The 21,204-nt window shown below is 39.1% G+C and overlaps 1 protein-coding gene across 3 annotated transcripts in view; it reads right to left on the bottom strand.

Annotated features, from left to right (window-relative positions):
- Positions 1-21,204, bottom strand: part of Tafa2 (TAFA chemokine like family member 2) — a 442,456-nt gene that overhangs the window by 190,530 nt on the left and 230,722 nt on the right. For 2 of the 3 annotated variants that reach the window (XM_036170015.1, XM_036170014.1), the window contains exon 2: positions 19,191-19,257. The exons of the other annotated variant lie outside the window; for it this stretch is intronic. In XM_036170015.1, the coding sequence (XP_036025908.1) occupies positions 19,191-19,192 (2 nt within the window). In that variant the 5' untranslated portion in view covers positions 19,193-19,257. The remainder of the gene's footprint in view (positions 1-19,190; positions 19,258-21,204) is intronic. 3 annotated transcript variants of the gene reach the window in all.

Raw genomic sequence — 21,204 nt, 5'->3', positions numbered from 1 at the left:
TCTGCTTCTCTCTGTAGTTTTGAAAACTCAAAGGAAAAGTGAGCTGTTTTCATCTCCAGCTTAGACGATATGGTTTAACTCTGGCTGCCTGTGTCCCTGGTGGCCACTGCCATTTTGTCATCTGACAAGAGTTTTTTGTTACCAAATGTTCTGCTGGATCCTATAGCAACTTTATCAAATGAATTATCTTCTTTGGGGAATCTTCCGGAGTACAAAAGGTGATATATATCAGATCAATTTTTTTTTTGCATCAGGCATGTGCCAAGAAATTTCTATACCTAATCAAAATTCTGTATATAGAGCTCTTGTTTGCCTACAAAAACATGTTTAGAAAATCATTCTGTTTTACTGATGTTTTTACATTCTTGATTAATTTCATACCTGAACATAAATTTTCTCCTTTACTTCACTCTTTTTACGCCAGAGCTACATAAAATAGCATGATGCATCACTTGCCTGTTTCATAGCAAATTTCCATATCCAATTAATTTTCCATACTAAAGTAATACACATAAGTTAACAGTTTGCAAAATGATTCTTTAAAGGAAGAAATAATGGTATATTTTGCTGCTGGAGGAAAGGTCTCTGACCACCATCATGCCCTCCCACCCCCATTCCAGATTAACACTGTTTATGGCAAAAGACAGGTACTATGTTGTGCATTCCATTTCTACTCCGTTCCATTGGCCCTTTATGAGGTTGATATATTGTGCACCCCAATAAACTTATCTGAGTGTCAGAGAACAAAAGAGCCACTATATTAAACATAAAGGTTAGGAAGTGGTAGCACACATCTTTAAGCCTAGCATTCTGGAGGCAGAGATCCTTCTGGATCTCTGTGAGTTCAAGGCCACACTGGAATCAGAGCCAGGCATGGTGGCACACACCTTTAATCCCAGGACTTGAGATCTTACGTCTTGCTTGGGAAAGATACATGCTTTTAATCACAAGACGTGATGGCAGGAAGCAGAAAGGTATATAAGGCATGAGGGCCAGGAACTAGAAGCTTTTAAGCTTTTAGGCTTTTAGCAGCAGTTCAGCTGAAATCCATTCCGATGAGGATTCAGAGGCTTTCAGCTTGAGGAAACAGGATCAGCTGAGAAGTTGGTGAGGTGAGGTCAGCTGTGGTTTGTTCTGCTTCTCTGATCTTTCAGAATTCACCTCAATACCTGGATCCCAAGTTTTTTTTTATTAATAAGACCATTTAAGATTCATGTTACACCTTTACGTGGGCATGACAAGAAAAGGTGCTTCAAAAGACTCAGGAAGCAGGTAGTGGAGGTAAAAAAAAAAAAAAAAAAAAAAAAAAAAAAAAAAGTAAAGAATGAATGATGAGAATAGCAAGAAGAGAAATGATACCACCCAGCTGCCTCTTTCAATGTCCGAAAGCAGACCTCAAAACAAGCCTTTCCCACTCAGTAAGCCTCTGGTTTTCCTAACCCAAATGACTCTATAAGCCTTCCCAGAGCTGCAGAGTAGGTTCCTTAATATTTAAGGAAGGTCCAGTGGAAATGATTCTATGTGGTGAATTCTTTCCTATCTTATACAGCCACCAAGACCAATGTTAGACACTTGTAATCATCCTTGGGCCACAGGTTGATGTCTCCCAAGGGCTAGGAAATGGTGCACATCACGATAGTTAAGGTACTCATGAAAGGATGCTAAAAATTGTGCTTATCCAGTTGATATTATATCAAGCCTCCCCAATCCCCATCTCCTGTCTCAGCTACTTAATGTGGGCCACAGTGTCAAGTACAGAGGATATTTAGGCTGGTATGAGAAAGAGAATTTGCATGCTAACCTCAATTTGTCTCACTCCTGAATTTATCCAGAACCTTTACTGCATCAAGGGGTTTGGAGGGGCCAAACAATTTTCAATCAAATACAATGAGTTCAAATCCGAATTAATTATCAGAAGTTCTTCAACAAAATTTTCTTAGCAGTTCTGAGCTGCAGTTTTTATCTTTAGGTGATAACTGTCTTACTATATCTTTCCAATGGTTAAATATGATAATGTATAGAGATGCAAGAGCAGAAATTAACCAGGAGACTTAAAAATATGTTTCCCACTCAGGCTAATATTGGCCAAAATAATTAACAGCAGCAGATGTTCTAACAGTAGCAGATGTAGTAAGAACAATAACAAATTTTTATTGAATGCTTTATGTGCTAAGAAATGTGTTAAGTGCATGAACAAAGTACTTATAAATATCATGAAAATTCTACAGCATAGATGTGATTAATTTTAAAAAAGATCCCTAATAAATATATCACAGACAGAGGTAAAAGTGAATGGGTAGACTAGAGTCTATCCATTTCTTTGAGTAAGAGTTCTATCAAACTAGCATGCCATTTGACTTTCCTCATTTTCAAAGAGTGCATTTGTGTTATATCCCCTAATATGCAATATATCCTGCTTATGCAGCTGTACAAAAACCTAACAGCAAGAATTCTCTGTGGACCAAATAAGTTAATCCAGATGGCTATATGCTCTTAAATCATGCTGCTCATAGTATGATGCTCTCACATGAACACTGTCTGGACAGCTCCTTGTCCTGTCTTCACACCTGTTGCTGTGACCAAGGACCTGATGAAAAGCCACATGCTAGAGGAAAGAGTTCATTTGACTTGTGATTCCAAGTTACAGTCCATCATTTCCAGGAAGCCAAGACGGGAACTCAACCACCCAGTTAAACCACATCCACGGTCAAGAGCAAAGAGACAAAATCACAAACTTGCTGGGTTGTTTGTTCTCAGCTATCTTTCTCCTGCTCTCGTTGAGAACACCCTGCCTGGAGAACACTGGCATACCTTCTTATAGCAATTGAAACTAAGATGGTCTCCTACAGACATGTCCACAGGCCAACTTAATCTTGACAATTCTTCACAAAGCCCCTCCTTCCAGGTGATGGGGATTTTCAGTTGTGCTGAGTTCATAGCAAAAATGAACCAGCACACTCCCATAACCAAAAACCTATGGACCACAAATGACACCTGTCAGATAGTGATCATGGCCAAAACCCCTGGTCTACCAAGAAAGTCCCCAAGAGGGGAGCTGACAATGACCCAGAGCCACATATCCTATCCAGAAGAACTCAGAATCACAACCAAAGACTAAAACCTAGCTTTCCCTAGCAGGGATGATGGCAAAAGACATTCTCGAGAAAGCGGGTAAGAATCTGTTCAGGAATCAGTGTTGGGTACCAACTAAAATTACATTCGGTGCCTTAGAAAACAACCACACCCTTGCATGAGTACCCGGCCTTTCCTCTATCTCTGTATCTGAAAACTCGGACCCTGGGGTTTAATGTAAGATTATCCCCTAAGGCCATCAATCATACATAAATGAGATGCTTGCCTGGGAAATGTCATTTGATCCCAGCTTCCCCAGATGTTTCTTCATACTGTTTGTGGAATTTTATATAGGTCCTTTTCTGCATTGAGAAGTTTTGCTTAAGATACTGGAGCAGAGGCCAGAGAGATAGTAAGATGCTTGCTGCACACACATGAGGAGTTGAGTTTGGATCCTTGGAACCCACACAGAAGCTAGACATAGTGAAAGGGCACTCACCTGTAATGCCAGTGCTGGGGAGGCAGAAACAGATGGACCTCTGGATTTTACTAGCTTGGCAGCAGAGACAAGATGGTGAGCTCAGGTTCAGTGAGAGGCCCAGACTCAATATATAAAGTGGTGGGTAATAGAGGCAGACACCTGACAGAAACGTTTGGCCTGTATATTCACATACACACACAAACGCACAGACCTACACACACACACACAGACCTACACACAAACACACACACACACACACACAAAATCTGTAACAAAGAGAAAGCATCTATACAGAGAATGCCCACCCCCTTGTTGTCTACCCTGATCATGGCTAACTCTAGAAGGATAGAAAGAAGTATCCATGCTAGAATCTCAGCAAACACAGTAAATGGTTTGTCAAGCTCTACATTTTTTCCTAAAGAACTAGTTTTACAACTACTTCCCTATCACATCTATATATGATTTTATTTCCGTGCTTATCATTTTTTGGTAAGCACATTTAATATATAATGTAAGGGACACATACATGTCTCAAAGCACATACAATTCATGAGAGCTTGAAACCACTTGACTGGATTGATCGTTAACTATGCTTAGTGTGGGTATAGGAAATATTTACTGACCGTGTGGCATCACCACTGACTCAGAGACAGAAAGGAGACATGCAAAGCACCACAAGCCAAGATAAGGTTACACTGATGTATCCTCACCACAGGAAAATGCTAATTTGATGAAAGTTTGCTTTATTTTTAGAAGGCCTGGTTCTGACAACACTATCCAGAAATAATTATTCAATAGTGAATGCCAAGAATCTCCCATCCAACATGACAAGAAATATTTTAAGCTACCTTTCCCAGAAATACAATCTGTTTCTCAATTGATAGGAATTCATCACAGGCTTATATCACAGTTCCTCAGAAAACTTCGCTATGCTCTAATTCATCAAAAGCCACCAAACCAAGCTTACACATAATCCTTCAATCAAATACAGAATTCTTCTAGCTAGTTATAAGTTTATAAACCCCTTTCTTACTAAGCCCCTGATGTACAATGTCATACCAGTTTCAAAGTCCTTCCAAAGGAGTGGAAACTCTAATTGTTGCTATCCATCCACTTCCCTTGTGAGATTTTTAATTTAACAAGAACTACTGTTTTAAGAAACAATGTAAATTCTTCAGTAAAGAAAAAAAATGGTGGCCATTTCTTGAAACAGAAAATTAAAAGAAAGTAAAAGAAACATTTTTAAAATATTGATGTGGAGAGGCAGGAGAGGCAGCTCAGGGGAGAGGAGTATGTGCCCCTCTTCCAGAGGACCAAAGATCAGTTCCCAGCACACACATTGGATGCCTCACAACTGCCTATGGAGTCCAGCTCCAGAGTGAACCCCATACCCTTTTCTGGCCTCTGTAAGCACTATGCTCCCATGCACATACTCATACAGACATGAAAATATACACATAATTTGAAGTAAACAAATATTTCAAAGAATTATTTTTGAACAAAATACCAGTAGGAGCCCAACACCTAAGGGGTGCCATGACCTCAGCCAGTTTGGATTTCAAATCAGTATCTATAAAGCAGGGCAAAGTGCAGTTTCTGTGTCCTCCATAGACTGGTTATGTGAGGCTGATTGGCAATACACATAAATCTACGCGATGATGTTTTCAAGTACCTTCATGTAAAAAGAGATGAACGGGAAATCTATGTTGTGGCTTCCTCTCCATCTTGTGTGATTATTCTCCTTACCACTCACAGCAGAACAGCCAAACATGAGTTATTGCCCAGTGTAGGACCAGAAGTAGAGGTAAAGATCACACTTCCTAATTTGACTTCATTATAATTAATTTTAATGTTTAACTTATATCTGACTCAGATGTTTTAGCACTTTTACATGTTTTGAGTGACCTGGATATAGCGTCTACTTTAAACTGTAGTTTTCTGAAATTTAAGCACAGATTGAGTGTTGCTGATGAAAATCCTGAGCCTGAATTGGATGGGCTATCACTGTGTTTTGAAGATTCAGAACAAGAAAAATGTTTAAATAGACCATTAATAACATTTATATTGATTTCATGTTCAGCTAGTAATACTACAATGGGTACATGTTCTCTTCAGTGTGAAGCTGAAATCCCTACATCAAGCCACCATTAAGTAAGGGACCATCTGTATATTACATATATTATATCAATAAAATATACAATTAAAGTTGATATCAACTATTTTTGTTTGCTTTTTTATAAGTCAACTAGAAAATTTTTAATTGTGTGTTTGTCTGTGTTATATTTTGTTGGAAAGTACTAGGCTATAGATGAAGAGTAGGAAAATTTAGATTTTTACCAAAATTAAGAATCTTATCATGTATTTCATCACAAGCCTCTACCACAAATGGAAAGCAAAAATATACTGGGATGACATAATGCAAATCTGCATGAAAATGTTCACACCCTGTCTGCTTGTTAGACAGTGCACCCCTAGAACTCAGTCAGAGCCACTTTCTACTGATCTCTAAAATTTCCAATTCCAGTGGAAAATGGTCAGTCTCTGACAGCTGAAAAATCAAGGTGTTCTCATTTCTTTTGGTTATGGTACACAAATGAGGACACCAGCATGGCACTTTGTATGGGCTTCCCCAGTTTGAAGCAAAGACGTGCCATTCATCTTAGCATCCCAAGAGCCAAGTGCCAGGCCTGAAGCACGGCGGACTTCAAAACTTCTGGCTGGAAAAGAAGTGTACAGGAAGTGTGATGACAGTACAGGTATTTAAGAACACACATAAGGGAACATTAGCAACATCCCCATTTGTACAACTGTGAGACTCACAGGAACCTCAGCTGTTTGGAGAGCACCCATAACGTCAGAAAGGAAAAGAGAAAACAGAAAAATTCACCAAGAATAACCAAGGCCCTGCTATTTGTCAGAAAGAGACTAAGACTTTGTCATTTAATCTACCCAAGAACCTTTATTGTTACAATAACTTTATAAAATGGTGAGTGATGGCATTACACCCTCACTCACCCCACACTGCTCTAAGCACCTTTTATAATTTTATTTTTCCATCTACCTAACTCCAAAGTGTGGGTTCCATTATCATCCCTATTCAACTATGCAAATAAATAAAGTAACGTGTACAAGATTATAGAGTTCACCAGGGTTAAAGCCAAGATTAAAATTTAGGGCAGCCATAATATTTGAGATCTGAATTAAGCATACTCTAAATGCAAAGGGCTTCTTATACAAACACAAAACTCAACGCCCAAAAAAAATCAGCCACAAGTAAATACTTCCTGTAGACATGTAAGGACACATAATATATAGGCCACTTGCTATTTTCTCTGTTTTAATAGTGAGACCCTTTAGAGGACTTTAGAAATATAGAATAAAAACAATAGTCAGAGATATTAAAAGTCATTTTAAAGATTGACTAATATATTTAATAATGGCTCCATTCACATAAAGCACTAAATATAGAAGCATAAAGTTATGTTGTTTAATGATGCATATGTTATGTATGGTGTAAATTTTTTTTTAAAAAGCAAACAAATGATTGCCACAAATGATAAGATAATGATTTCCCCTGGGAAGTAAAAATTGTAATCAAGGACACAGTAGGGATGCTTTTGTAGGATCTACTTATTGACTTAGGTGGAAAAGAGTTGAGTATTTTCATTATGATTATTTTTAATTATTTATTTTATTTTATTTTCAGGGGTGGGGACTGAGTATAAGTATGTGTACAATATGTATGCAGGTGCCTGTAAAGACCAGAAAAGGCTGTCATTTTCCTAAAATTGGAGTCCAAAAGGTTATGAATCTCCCAGTGCAGTTGCTAGGAACCAACCCAGTCCTCTGTAAGAGCAGCAAGTGTTCTTAACGGCTGAGCCATCTATCTAGCCTGTTCATTATATTTCTCAAAGTCACATATATCCATGCAAACACAGTAATAGTAACACTGAATATCTTAAATATAGAATATATGGCTATCGGACAAAATGAAAAGAAGTGAGGCAACTTTCCCTCTGGCTAGTGCCTACTCATCTCTCTGGCTTTATCTTAACTACCATCTTCCATTCAAGTACCCATATCTACTTTTTATGCAGGGCACCTCAGTTTACATGGTGCTGGTGGCCATGAAAGAATTCCACCCACCAAGCTACATTATCAACTAAAGAGCCATAATCATGATAGTTCTTTTCCTATTTTTGGTGGGGAAGGACCGCTGTGGGGAGACAAGGTTCTCATACAGCCCTGGCTGATCTCACAATCACCGTGTATCTGAGGATGAACTTGAACTCCTGATCCTACCTTCACACTCATACTATCTCTTCTATTTAAATAGGTGTTCCCCTGCTATACACCCCATTTTGCTTAGAAATTGTGATGCTTGATTCCATGTGTCCACCCAACTGACCACAGCACCTCTGGAGCTGAGAGTACCCCTTTCCTGCTTTTAGACCAGTGGTTCTCGACCTATAGGTTGCGACCTCCATAGCCATGTATTGGCTATTGACATTATGATTCACAACAGTGGCAAAATTACAGTTACAAAGTAGCAACAAAATAATGTTATGGTTGAGGATCACCACAACATGAAGAACTGTATTAAAGGGTCTCACTGTTGTTGAGAACCACTGCTCTAAAATCCGATGGAAACATTGGTCACCTTGAACCTCGAGCCTGCTGGCTTTCAGAGCAGAACTTCCACCAGCTGCTCTCCTCCTTCCTGAGCTTCTTATTTAGACAAGAACTAAACCATCGCCCTTTCTTTGAAAGGCATGATTTTCTCTGGAACAGAGCCTACTTATTTCTTATTGGCGAGGCCATTGAGCAAAGGTGTAAATCTGTCTTTCTCCATACCAGAACTTTGCCCTAAAAGATCAGGGCTGTAAATTAGATGCTAAGTGCCCCAGTAAAGAATAACAGGCTGAGAAAAAGAGGCTGCTAAATAATAAGGAGAGGTGAGAATTAACCAAGGGGGAAGGGGAGAGAGAGAGAGAGAGAGAGAGAAGAAAGAAGGCAGAACAATCCCCATCTTTAATTGGAAAGGGAGGAGATTTGCTGCGAAGAATGGCAGCCTCACAGGTGTGGCTTCTCTGCAAGGGCTCCATGGAGCACAGAATGAACAGTGATAGCAACATGTGATCCTGTTATAATGAAGTTAAACCTTGTGGGCTTTTACAGGCAAATACATAATATAATCGTGAAAAATTTATCACAAAATGGTTCCACTAAAGAGTCTAGTACTTTTAAAAATGAGAAATAGTAGCAACCCAGACTGTTCTGATGCAGAAAATATCCTATACTTTAAAATAAAGACAAATTAAAGGGGAATTGGCATGCACACCTATTTGCATGTATAAATATTATGGCTCTGGTTAGACAACTAGCTGCGGGTTGTGAGATGAAAATTAAATAAAGCCTGGGATAAAGGAGAAGGGAAAGATCATAGCCAAAAAGCAGAGCCCTGGCAAATCCACAGACAGCATTGCTCCAGCTGGAGACGGAGGCTCAGAAAGAGGGAGAAAAATGAAGACGGTATCATGGACGAATGCAGTTTCTTCTGTTTATCTTTCCTTTCCCAGATGACACTGAGGCATAGACCATAAAATTCAAAGTCAACCAGGAAATCAAGACACAACGCTTTCAATGTGCTTTATGTTCATTCATGGGTTCTGGACGTATTGCCGGGAACTGGGGAGTGGCTCAGTGGAAGAAAGCACTTGCCATACAAGCATGAGTACCTGGGTTTGAATCTCCAGAACTCACACAAAAGGCTGCTGCAGAGCTGAAGCATCTCCCAGGGCTACCACATGGAAGTAGGCAGTGGAGACAAGAAGCGGCCAGGAGCTGGAGGGCTGGCTAGCCTGGTCTGTGCAGTACTCCACATTGGACAACAAGAGACCCTGTCTCAAACAAGACAGAAGGCAATGACTAGCACCTGATGTCAACCTCTGACCTCTGTACATGGAGCTGGGTATGTGCATACCTGTGTTCTTATGTGTGTGCACCTGCATGCACACACATATACATGCACATACACTGTACAAACATGCAATAAAACACTAAAGTGACTGTCAGTAATGCCACTGTAACATTCTTTGAATGGTGATTTGAAGTAATAGTCCACATTTTAGGCTTAGATGAAGTAAGGACATCCAGTGAATAAGATTGGGTGCAAAAGAGAATCTTAGCATTTGCATATAACTGTGTCAAAGTGTGTGTGTGTGTGTGTGTGTGTGTGTGTGTGTGTGTGTGTGTGTGTTTTAAACATATAAATATCTGTCTTGATATCTTACATATAATATATCTGCTTTATATCAGGTGTAAGCAAAAAGGCAAGAACATGAATATTAGTCAAAAATAAAAATACTTCCTAGAATAAACCCATATACAAATTTGTAGCAAATTCACACTGCTGCATTATCACATGGGTTGATTAATATGAAATAACACTGCAAAGAAATGCATGCTAATTGCTGGGTATGTGTACAGTTGCTAGAAGTGGCCTAGCCACACCTACGGCTGTGGGTTCAATCCCTAACAAGGCATTAAAGGAAGCATGGTAGTGCATGCCTGTCATCCCAGCTCATGAAGTAGACAGGATTAGGAGTTCAAGGTCACCCTCCCCTATATATCAAGTTCCAGGCCAGCCTACATTAATGAGGCTCTGTCAAAATAAAAGCATGTTAACTATTTTTAAATGCAACTGTATGTGTATATTTTATACACACAGCACATACACTTTCCTCAGAATATTGCCTAGTCTCTGTCTATCTAAGAATGGGCAACAGAATCATGTCATCCTATCTCTACTTAGCATGGTTTCCCTATCAAATCCTTCAGGGATTTAAAAGAGAATAAAAATCCACTGTGTGCTAGAGGATATTCCAATTTGAAGTAAATCTTTGTGGTCTAGCCCTTTGGCTTTCATTGGGGAAGAAGGTTCTTGAGCCTGAGTAGCTGTTGAGATGAACTGATTTTAATTTTGCTACTGTTCTGTTTGAGTGTCTAGGGGATTCAAAGCAATAGAGAGAAAGACACATCACAAACAATGGTTACTACAAGCACTGTCTGCTTGCTTTTGCCTCTAAGAGTCTAAGACCAGAAAAAAATGAACCAGAACAGAAGACAGAGAGTGTAGTACTGTTTGTCAGCCAATCACACAATGTTTAGTTACAGGTGTAAATGTAGGGGTTGAAATAAATGTCTAACCTCTCTCCATGGCCATAAAAGCTAGGCTCTTTGTATGATCAAACAGAGGACAAAGGAGATAGGGGAATATGCCTTGAATAGTACAGTGGGGGGACTTCTTCATGCATTTAGAGGTGAAGGGATTATGAACCTCAATAATTTCCCACTCTGCTACAAATTTACCCCAATGGAATTAAAAGAACCTCAACCATAGCCCATCTCCTCCTTTTAAAAAGAGGGAAACTGGGAGCATGGGAACTTGAGCAACTTGCCCAAGGGAGATGCAGTAGGTATTCATATGAGTTGTGCCCAGCCTGCCTTCCCCCATCTAACCGGCAGAGCCATCTTGTTAGATGTCCATCCTGCCATGTCACTGTAGTTGTCACTTAACACCACCCAGAAGGTAAACCTTCCAGTGACTTCCCCTACTTCAAATACAGCACAACCTTGAAAATATGGGTTGTGTTAAACCACCATCCTGGTTTCAAGGTTGATACTGAAAACCTGCCTCAGGCAAACTAAACACTATGCATGCCTATTTGGGGAACACAATAGTGTTAATGTTTAAAGATTCAATCTGCAAGTTGAATTGTTCACTTTTTCTTGAAAATTAAACACATCCTAACTAACACATACTTAAGAAAAATACAAGCATTTTAAGCATTATAATTACCAGCCAAAATCAGATGACCAAGGAGATCTCTTCTGTAACTTACAAGTACAGTCTAGACACACAGTTTTACACTTCTCCTTTTGTTTCTTTCCTGTATGTATGTGTGCCTTGTCCCAAGTCTTTGTAAGTGTGATGACTGACAGGAAGCTAGACAGATGGAGCCAAAGTAGGTGTGTGTGTTGCCCATTTTCTGCCATAGGCTCCAGGGTGAAAACATCCAATCTGCCAATCAATGTCAGTATTTCATTATACAGTTACATTTTTCTATTATGTAATAATGAAGAAGCTGTGAGATTTTCAACAGAAAACAGAACTATAAAAAGTAAATTATCAGGGTTGGGGATTTAGCTCAGTGGTAGAGCGCTTGCCTAGCAAGTGCAAGGCCCTGGGTTCAATCCTCAGCTCAAAAAAAAAAAAAAGTAAATTATCAAATATTAAAGTTTTATATTAATGTCCTGCTGTAGTTCATCTTGCATTCCTCTTTCAGAGCTTTTAGATTTTCTCTCTTCCCTGTTCCATCAGTTGGGTTCTTTCAGTTAACTTAAAGCAAACCTCTATTTCCCTATATTTCTACCTGCTAGTTACTTATCTAGCCTAGGAGAACACAAAAAATAATTCAATGACCCATGAACACTAACCCAATAGAAACAGCATGACAATTGGGAACACAACACTGTGTTGTAATTTACATACAAAGCAAACAAAGACTAGTGTGACAATTTTATATTCATTTATATGAACTTATGTGCCTACGCCATCAACTTTCCATATGTCAGTCTTTGGGATTCTCATTATTGCCTTTAAGGTAAATATCAAAAGCCACAGAAAATTTGTGAGATGAGTAAGAGGTTAAGACGGAACATGCGCATGTCTCAGGTCAACTCTTCTCATGGAGTCTACCCATGATTCCAATTTATGATGACATGTGTGGCTCAATGTCCATGCTTGCTTTCTGTTGCTGTGACAGACACCATGACCAAAACAGCTTGAGGTGGAGAAGGGTTATTTATCTTATACTTTACAATCTATCTTCAAGGAAAGCCAAGGTTGAAGCTTAAAGCAGAAATCGTAGAATGCTGCTTACTGCCTTGCTCCCAGGCTTACATTCACATACCTTTTGTATATAGCCCACGCCTAAGAATGGTGCTGCCCATGGTCGGCTAGACTCTCCTATATCAGCTGTCAATCAAAAAATACCTATGGCTATGCCCACAGTTAAGTCTGATAGAAGTGGTTCCCAGTTGAGGTTCCCTCTTCCTAGGCATGTCAATTTGACAACTAAAATCAGCCAACACCCCATATAAAGACATGTGTGCCTGTTTTACAGTCAAAATGAACATTTTAGAACATTTCTCTTCTTTTATATTTTGTGGAACTAAAAAAAAAATATTTGTTAATATAATCCTCAGAGCCAATACAAATTTTTTAAGTCCATCATCATATTCTGATTGAGATGCTAACTTGTCTTTCAGCAGCAACTTTATAGTAGTGGATGTGAATTACAAGAAGACAGTCAACATACCAGGAGCTTCTGGAGATATATAGCATATGGATCTAGACACAATACCTACTTAACGGGGTGCCACACCTCATTGGTTATATATGTAAATGCTCAAAATACATGGTTCATGGTTTCACGAAATTTTACAGTGTTTGTCAGGAAGAAATAAGAGATAACCCAATCAAAGAGCAGGCAAGGAATAGCACAGGGTTTTATGAGACACACAGTAAATTATTTGAGTCTAAAAGAAATGGAAAAAAAACTATCAGATGAGGGACACAAGATAGGGCTCTGTATCAGAGCTGATATTGAACATTTACCTTCAAAAGGTAAAACTGCATCAGGTGGATGTAGTGGAGGGTGGAAGACATTCTATGCTGAAGGCACAGGGCAGACAAAGAAAAGAAAGAGTCCATATAGAACAAATGAGTACATCCAAAAGGAGGGTAAGGCCAACAGTGTTGAGATACTGCTGAAAAGTCCATGGCCAGAAAGGTCATTTCTTGATTTAGAGTCAATAAAGATGCCATTAAAAGTCCCTGAAAGGCTGTGAAGTATCTCCTACATGTCTACCTCACATTTATCATTTCCTCCATAAAGGGATAAGGCTCTTCTTGGGTAGTAATGGATCCATCACTCTGGTTTCCTGAGAATCGATCCCCTCCATCTGAGAACATGGTGCCAAGGCACTCCTTTGCATTTTCCAAATGAAAGAAAAATGACACTCTCCTTAATAATGAACACCTTTTTGCATTACCACCATCTCCTTAGTCTTTATTCTTAATGGGGATGTTAAAATCGGACTGTGGGTCTTTACAGAAATACTTTAAATGCAGAAGATAGTGGCCACTGAAAAACAGCAGAGGCTTTCAAGTGAAACAGTTAACTGACCAGCTGTAAAAAGGGGGCAACATCAGTGAAGTTACACTGTAGAAAAAATAAAATACAGGTATGAGTCAGCTTTATGGTGAAATGAGTAACTACTGCCACTCACTGAGAAACTGGTATTTCAGATTTCCGTTGTTGGTATCACTTGCTATATTTTGTTGGATTTTACGCTATATGCAAAATAAAGTATGAGTGATTATTGCACAATTCGTGGTAGCAGTTAGTACAAGTAGCACCGGACAAAGACTAGTGGTTTCTGCACCTTTGAAGGAGCCTACCTTAGTGGCTTTTATAAGGGTCCCTGGTCCCCAAAGCATCATGATGTGATTGGATAAACAGACCCAAAGGGAGTCACACGTGTCCAGTTGCCACAGTCAGAAGTGTGGCAAGAATCAGGCTCAGAAAAAGACTTTTTTTATTGAAAACAAATCAGTATCCAACATGAGCATTTTCTCTAAAAGGCACTTTAAAGCAAGATATGCTTTCTTTAAATCCTACCGTTACCTTGATTTATTTAGAAATAAGAATTTAGATATAAACTTTAAAAAAAAAAATGTTCAAGTCAAAATACACATTTAAATGAACTGCAACCTTTAGATCCACTCAAGACATTAGTGTAGGCAGAGTTTTCCTGTCCTGACTGCCTGCTCTCAAATAACCAGCAGCCACTTCCCAAATAACTGACTCAGAGACTTAATATAAATTATAAATGCTTGGCCAAGAGCACAGGCTTGTTACCATCTAGCTCTTACAATTTAATCCATTTCTGTTCATCTATGTGCTGCCCCAAGGCTCATGACTTTTAGTACTATCACATTTTGTGTGTCCGATTCCCTCTCTATCTAGCTGGCAACTCCTCTAACTCCATGCTTCCTCATCTCTTCTCAGTTCGGCTTTCCCGCCTGTTCAGCTATTGGCCAGTCAGCTTGTTTATTTTACCAATCATAGCAACATATATTCACATAGTATACAGAAGGATTATTCCAAGGCACTTTAGAGAAAATGTGGTTTTTTTTTCTTTTTATTTTGAGGAAAATGAAGTATTATTGTGTAGCATTTGGGATTTGTGATATATACATTTAAATTCACATTAATTGCTTAGGAAACAAAGATCAGCTCATTCATAGTGTGGGTTGGATCATCCTCAATCAATATTTTTCATTTGTATAAAGATACTAGTATTTTTTTTAATTTTGAAATTAAAATGACTTCATTTTCTCCCTGCTCTTTCCTCTTCCCAATCCTTTCCATGCACTCTACCCACTTGATCTTTATCAAATTCATGGTCTTTACTTATTTAATTGTTGTTACATATTATCCCTAAGTATATATCAACCTACTCAGCCCATATAATGTTACTTTATATAAATGATTTCACGGTTGACCTATTAGTATTCCATAACCAATATGGGGAGACTCTCCCCTGAAGAAGATTATGTCTCTCATTCTTAGTATTCCTTAGTTGACTGTAATTTTGTTGTTTGGTTTTTTTTTTTTTCCTTTTTTGGCTTGGTTTGGTTTGGGTATTTTTGTCTAGGCTTGAGGCCTCATGAGCTCTCCCCTTCGATTCTAGCATGACTAGTGATGCCATCCTTGTTTATTGCTTGTCTAAGCAGCCATGTTGATAAGAACCCATGGGTATAGCTTCTGACATTCCTAGGAGACACTGGCTCAAAGCAAACTTCCCGTTCCTTTGGCTCTTACAATCTTTCCATCCCCTCTTAGGCTACGATCCTTGAAACTTGGGTCTAGGAGTTGGTTGTAGGTGTATCAGCCAGTGCTGGATACCACGTGGTCACTTGTTCTATGCATTTTGATCAGTTGTCATTTTCTGTAGTAATCTCTGTCTGTTGGAGGGAGGCATCTCTTTGATGAGAGTTGAAGCTTATCTGTGACAATAGGGATACATATTTATAATAAAGTTAAGAAATTTCCTAGTTTGATAAAGTGGTAGTTGTAAGTTCTCCAAGATTCATGACTTCACTAGCCTCAAGTATTTGGTGAGGTTTCCAGTACCAGGCATGCTTTCCCTCCTGTTGAGTGGGCATTATATCAAGTGTGAGAGCTCTTAATTACTGCTAACATATGCTGGTCACTATTGTGCCCTTAGGGCTAATGTGCCACACTGGTAGTTGTTTTACTTTATAGGTATCATAGCTGGGTAGGGCTACTGGTTGCTTCCCTCCATTGGAAGCTTCTGGTACCATAAAATCTACTCCTCTGGAAGCAACATGGATCCTCTGGTTCCTGTGACTAAATTACATGGTGGCTTCAGCAGTGGGACCTACCTTCAACCTCCGGGAGGTTGTCAGGAACAAGAACAACAACTTGTGTTTGGGGAATCTTTTGGATAACCATTACTAAAAACTCAAATGTAGACTTTTGTAACCCACTATTCCTCCCTGTAACCTGCTACACCTCCTCTCTACTGCACCCTCCCAAGGTCCCTAGTTTCTGAAGTTACTCCAGGTTATATACTCATATCTGAAACTTGGAGCTAAGAACCACAGATGAATGGGAACATTTAATGCTTGTCTTTCTGGATCTGGGTTAGCTGACTCCATATGATCTTTTCTAGTTCTGCTCACTCACCTGAAATTTTCATTCTTTCATTTTTTTCTTTGCAACTAAATAGCATCCCATAGTGGGTGTGTATTATATTTTTATTATTCATTCATCAATTAAAGGTCATATAGGTTGCTTCCATTTCCTGGCTATTGTGAATAGAGATGCAGTGAGTAAGTCTGAGCAAGTATCTGCACAGTTGGGATGTCAAGTCCTTTGGGCATAAGCTAAAGAGTGATACAGCTAGGTCATATGGTGTATGCTTAGTTTTTGGCAAGTTCTCCATGCAGATTTCCAAAGTGGCTAGACCAGTTTGCAATCTCACCAACAGGGAGTGTTCCCTCTCCTCCTCATCTTCCCCAGCATTTCTTGTCAGTTGTGTTGGTAAGGTCCTGGCACTGCTTATCAACACACTGCTTGGTATCTTGCACACGCCAACTGACAAGACAATACGACATCAGTGCATAGAACAGACACAGCATATCATCAGCTGCTTTAACGAGTTTTATCCATGTGGTACTTGGTTCTACTTGTGTACACCACTTAGTACATCATTAAGTGGAATATCGATTTAATACAAGACGATGAAATCATATGCATGAGTAATTCCAAGCAATTTTATTACTTGGTGCTAAAACAGACAAAAATCCCTCCACTTATTGTAAACCATACAGTATTTGGACTTCTGTAACCCACCTCTACTACCACAGCAAGTCCTGTTTTGATATTCTCTGACCTACACAAAATCGTTACACCACAGAAAAGATTTATTAACCATAAGTCTTTGTTAAGTTAATAAGTCTTTACAATGTATCATGTACTAAACAGTAAAGCCCTTTCCTGAAAAATATTGAAGCTCTTGACATAATAAACAATGGTCTATATATATTATAGTTTTTCGAAATACATAGCAAAACTATAGTAGATGATTGTCTACACATCCTACAGTATGTCAAAAATAATGTGCTAAAAATGGGGAGTCTTAAATTTCACATACTACTAGAGAAGTAAAATAAGATATGCATAGTAAAAGTATTCTGCTATCTAATGTGAAATTTAAAGAAGGAATTCATAGAGGTAGGAGGACACATACCCAGTTACATTGGTTTAATGAGTCTTTGCCTTGAAACTTCAATTTTTATAATAAGTTAAAGGTTTTGTTTTTTTTTTTTTAGTGATGTTTACTATGTCTAATGACATCTGAAAGCATGTTTGAGCTCATGTTGCATTTTCTGAAGAATCTGAAGTTTTCTTTACATAAAAAGCAGATGGGTTGCTCACTTTGTTTTTGAATTTGAAGGTGGTGGTATTATTTTGTTTTGTTTGTTGTTCTTTTTTTATTCTTTTTAAGAAAAAAACAGGTATGACAATCATTTTCTCCTGAGACTGTATTAGCACATTTAATTGTGAAGTTCACAGGCAGCTATCTGAATTTTCCAGGCAGATGGTGAATGTGATTTTAAAAGACAAGAAAAGGAATTTTTAAGAACCATTTTAGAGCAGAGAGAGATTTGTTCTTCCCTCGCGGATGTGTCAACCCCACAATGAACGCTGACGGGAGTCACAGAGCAGCATTTCCAGCACATTCCCCTTTAATTAGTTGTCAGGTACCCAGACTTGGTGATACTACCCTCACATGATCCAAAGAAGCATCATGGACTGGTAGCAACTTTTTTTCAGAACACCAGCTAATGACAACCTCGCAGCACTCCTACAGATACAAAGGTAAAACACTTCGCAGGTCTCGTTTTACTGAGTCCCCAGAGAGATCAGTCCCATAGTCACCAGGTAGATGGATAGGGACAGAAGTTGAATGTGAGTCCTGAACTACAAAGATCCATTTTCCACGTCAGCATCAGCTCCTCAAACAGAAGGCTTAACTTTTCAGCATGAGGAGGTCTTTGGTATCACAATTATTAACTTGCTTTCCCATTACTCGTTCAGTTTTCCTTCATAGCTAATAAAAATCTAACGCTGCTCATTGTGGCCATTGTTGAAGAAAGAAATTAAATCGTCATACATACTTGTCAACATAGCAGAGAAGAATTTATTCACAACTATAACAATACGACAGAAATGCTCAATTCAATACTGAGAAGGCAGCAGGGAATTCATAGCCAAGCAGGAGTGTGAGGGGTCAATAAATAGAAATGAACTGAGAGAAGATACTAAGAGCAAGGGGGCTCTTAGTAAATTGATCTGACAGGATTATTAGTAAAACCAGACCAAGATGAAGAATAGGACCAGATCTCAAGGATGATCATATGACTGACTTAGCAGAATTCCTTACTAAGATTGTCTCAGCCAGCCAAAACTAGGACAGAGCCAAAGCAAAATACGGTTGGCTGAATCAGAGGACGTCAACCAAGTCTTTTCTGGCCAGTTACTCAGCGGCAGGTCTGAACTACCCTGGGGCCATGTGCTACGCATTACAGAGTTCCCTTTTACGTTATGAAAAACAACATGTTGGGGGAAATTCAGCAGGAGTGATTTTTCACTTTGTAATATCGGCACTGTCTCATTCCCTCACTTCCCTCCTCATGTAATGTACCATTATCATGACCCATGGGGTTAAGGCCCTTTGCTAAAGGAGACAGGACGGAGGCTGGGAAGAATGGAGAAACAAAGAGCTGCTGGTGTAACCCTAGACTGCTGCCTCCACACTTTTTGTTGATAAGGAGAAAAAAACTAAGCCATCCTACAGATTACAGAAAAAGAAATGTTGCCCGATACATGGCCCCATTACTTTAATAGAGTATTCAAGGCAAAACTTTGAATAGAAAGTTAAGTCTCAAAAGATAACTATGAAAAAATTAACATACATCTTTCTTTATGCATTTGTGCAATGCTTCTTTAAACAAGAGACCACAGAGAAGAATCTGGAATCACCTGGGGAAAAAACAAAAAACAAAAAAAGTCCATTGTGTATACATATCCCATTTTCTGTGGTCATTCATCCATTAATCCTGAGCAGTACACTGAGAAACAGGAGCATGCCAGTATCACAGTAGTATGACAACATCAGTTCTTCCCAGTTCACACCAGGAATGGAACCACTGGATCATATGGAAATTCTACCTTCAATTTTTGAGGAACTTCCATAGTGATTTCAGTAGTAATGAGACTAACACATTCCTACCAACAGTGTGCAAAGGTTCCCTTTTCCCTGTTCCCTTGACAACAGCAGTTGTTTATTTTGTTATTGTTTCATTTGTTATTTTCGGGATGACACACCATTCTGATTAGGGAAAGGTGGAATCTCAATGTACTTTTGATGTGCATTTCCCTGGTGGTTATAGATACTGAACCTTCTCCCCTCTATTTACTGACCATTTTCATTTCTTCGCTGGAAAAGTGTCTGTTCTAGCCAAATGCTCATTTGGCTATTGGGTTATTTCAGGAGGTTGGGAGGTCACTGGTGTGTGTGTGTGTGTGTGTGTGTGTGTGTGTGTGTGTGTGTGTGTGTGTATGTGTGTTTCTTTATATCTTTATACATTATAGATACAAATACTCTGTAAAAGTATATTTGGGAAAGGTTTTTCTCCCACCCACAGGCTGTCTCCTAGCTTTATGGGTGTTGCTTTTGCTATGTCATAACTATTAACTCCATGCAGCCCATTAGCTAATACTCACTATTATTTCCTGAGCTACTGAAATCCTGTTTAGAAGGTAATGGTGGTGCTAAGTCCTCCTGCTTTCTTTTTTGATTCAGTATAAAACCCCAGCCCATGTATCTTAGTTAGGGTTTCAATTGCTATGAAGAGGCATCATGACTGCAGCAACTCTTATAAAGGAAAACATTTAATTGGGGTTGGATTACAGGTTCAGAGATTCAGTCCATTATCATCATGGTGATACATGGCAGCATGTGGCAGACATGGTGCTGGAGAAGGAGCTGAGAATTCTACGTCTTGTTCCACAGGCAATAGGAAGTGAACTGAACTAGTCTTAGCTTGAGTATAGGATACCTCAAAGCCCATTCCCACAGTAACACACTTCCTCCAACAAGGCCACACCTATTTCAACAAGGCCACACTTCCTTATAGTGCCACTTCCTAGCTTCAGGAAGTCCCTGAAACTGACCAGATTCAGTAGGCACCCCCTTGCCAGAGTAAGCTAGAAAGATTGCTGAGAATCACTCTCAGATGAACTGAACTACAAAGACTGTCAGAAAAACCACACTGACAAGACTCTAAGACCAGACCAACTGCCTGGAAGAGGTTCAGACCAACTGAATGGTGTGGAAAGGACATATCCAATCTGTTGAGCTGCCTAGGGGTGTGCAGTGTGCTCCAGGTTCCCAGCTTTTGTGAGCCGTCACCTGTGCTGGAGTGGGCATTGGTGATACAGCTATCTTTGAGTCATTTCTGCTCCTGTAAGTAACCCCTCACCCACATTCCTGTAAGTGACCCCAATAACACTCATTCGTTCATTTAGTTGGACTTTGGTGGTGTCGATACTTTTGGTCTTTCTTTGGCTCCATATCTGGAGTAAGTAGGCACGTGTGTTGCATCTCCCGAGGAAAAGTTTGTCACACAATAATGACCACCTTTATTAATAAAGGATTTCACTAATTTTCTCATATATATGCACACATATGCTGTTCTTTATTTAGTGAGAACAAGGAGTAGAGGAAAGGCATGGTTACCAGTGATGCTGAACTTAAATCTACCACTTGAATATAGGCCATTGTCCCTATGTAGAGGTGGGAAAAACACCTACTTTGTCTTCTTGAGATATCTATAAATGTGTGAGATGATTAAACCAATTTCATACATTTCTCAATTTCCATATTTTAAATAGCTCTTTGCATTTCAATTAATATTTGTAGTATTT

The sequence above is a fragment of the Onychomys torridus genome, chromosome 20, assembly GCF_903995425.1.
Source record: "Onychomys torridus chromosome 20, mOncTor1.1, whole genome shotgun sequence".
NCBI classification, from domain to species: domain Eukaryota; kingdom Metazoa; phylum Chordata; class Mammalia; order Rodentia; family Cricetidae; genus Onychomys; species Onychomys torridus.
Note: the sequence above shows the minus strand (reverse complement) of the source record. Positions and strands in the feature narration are given on the sequence as shown.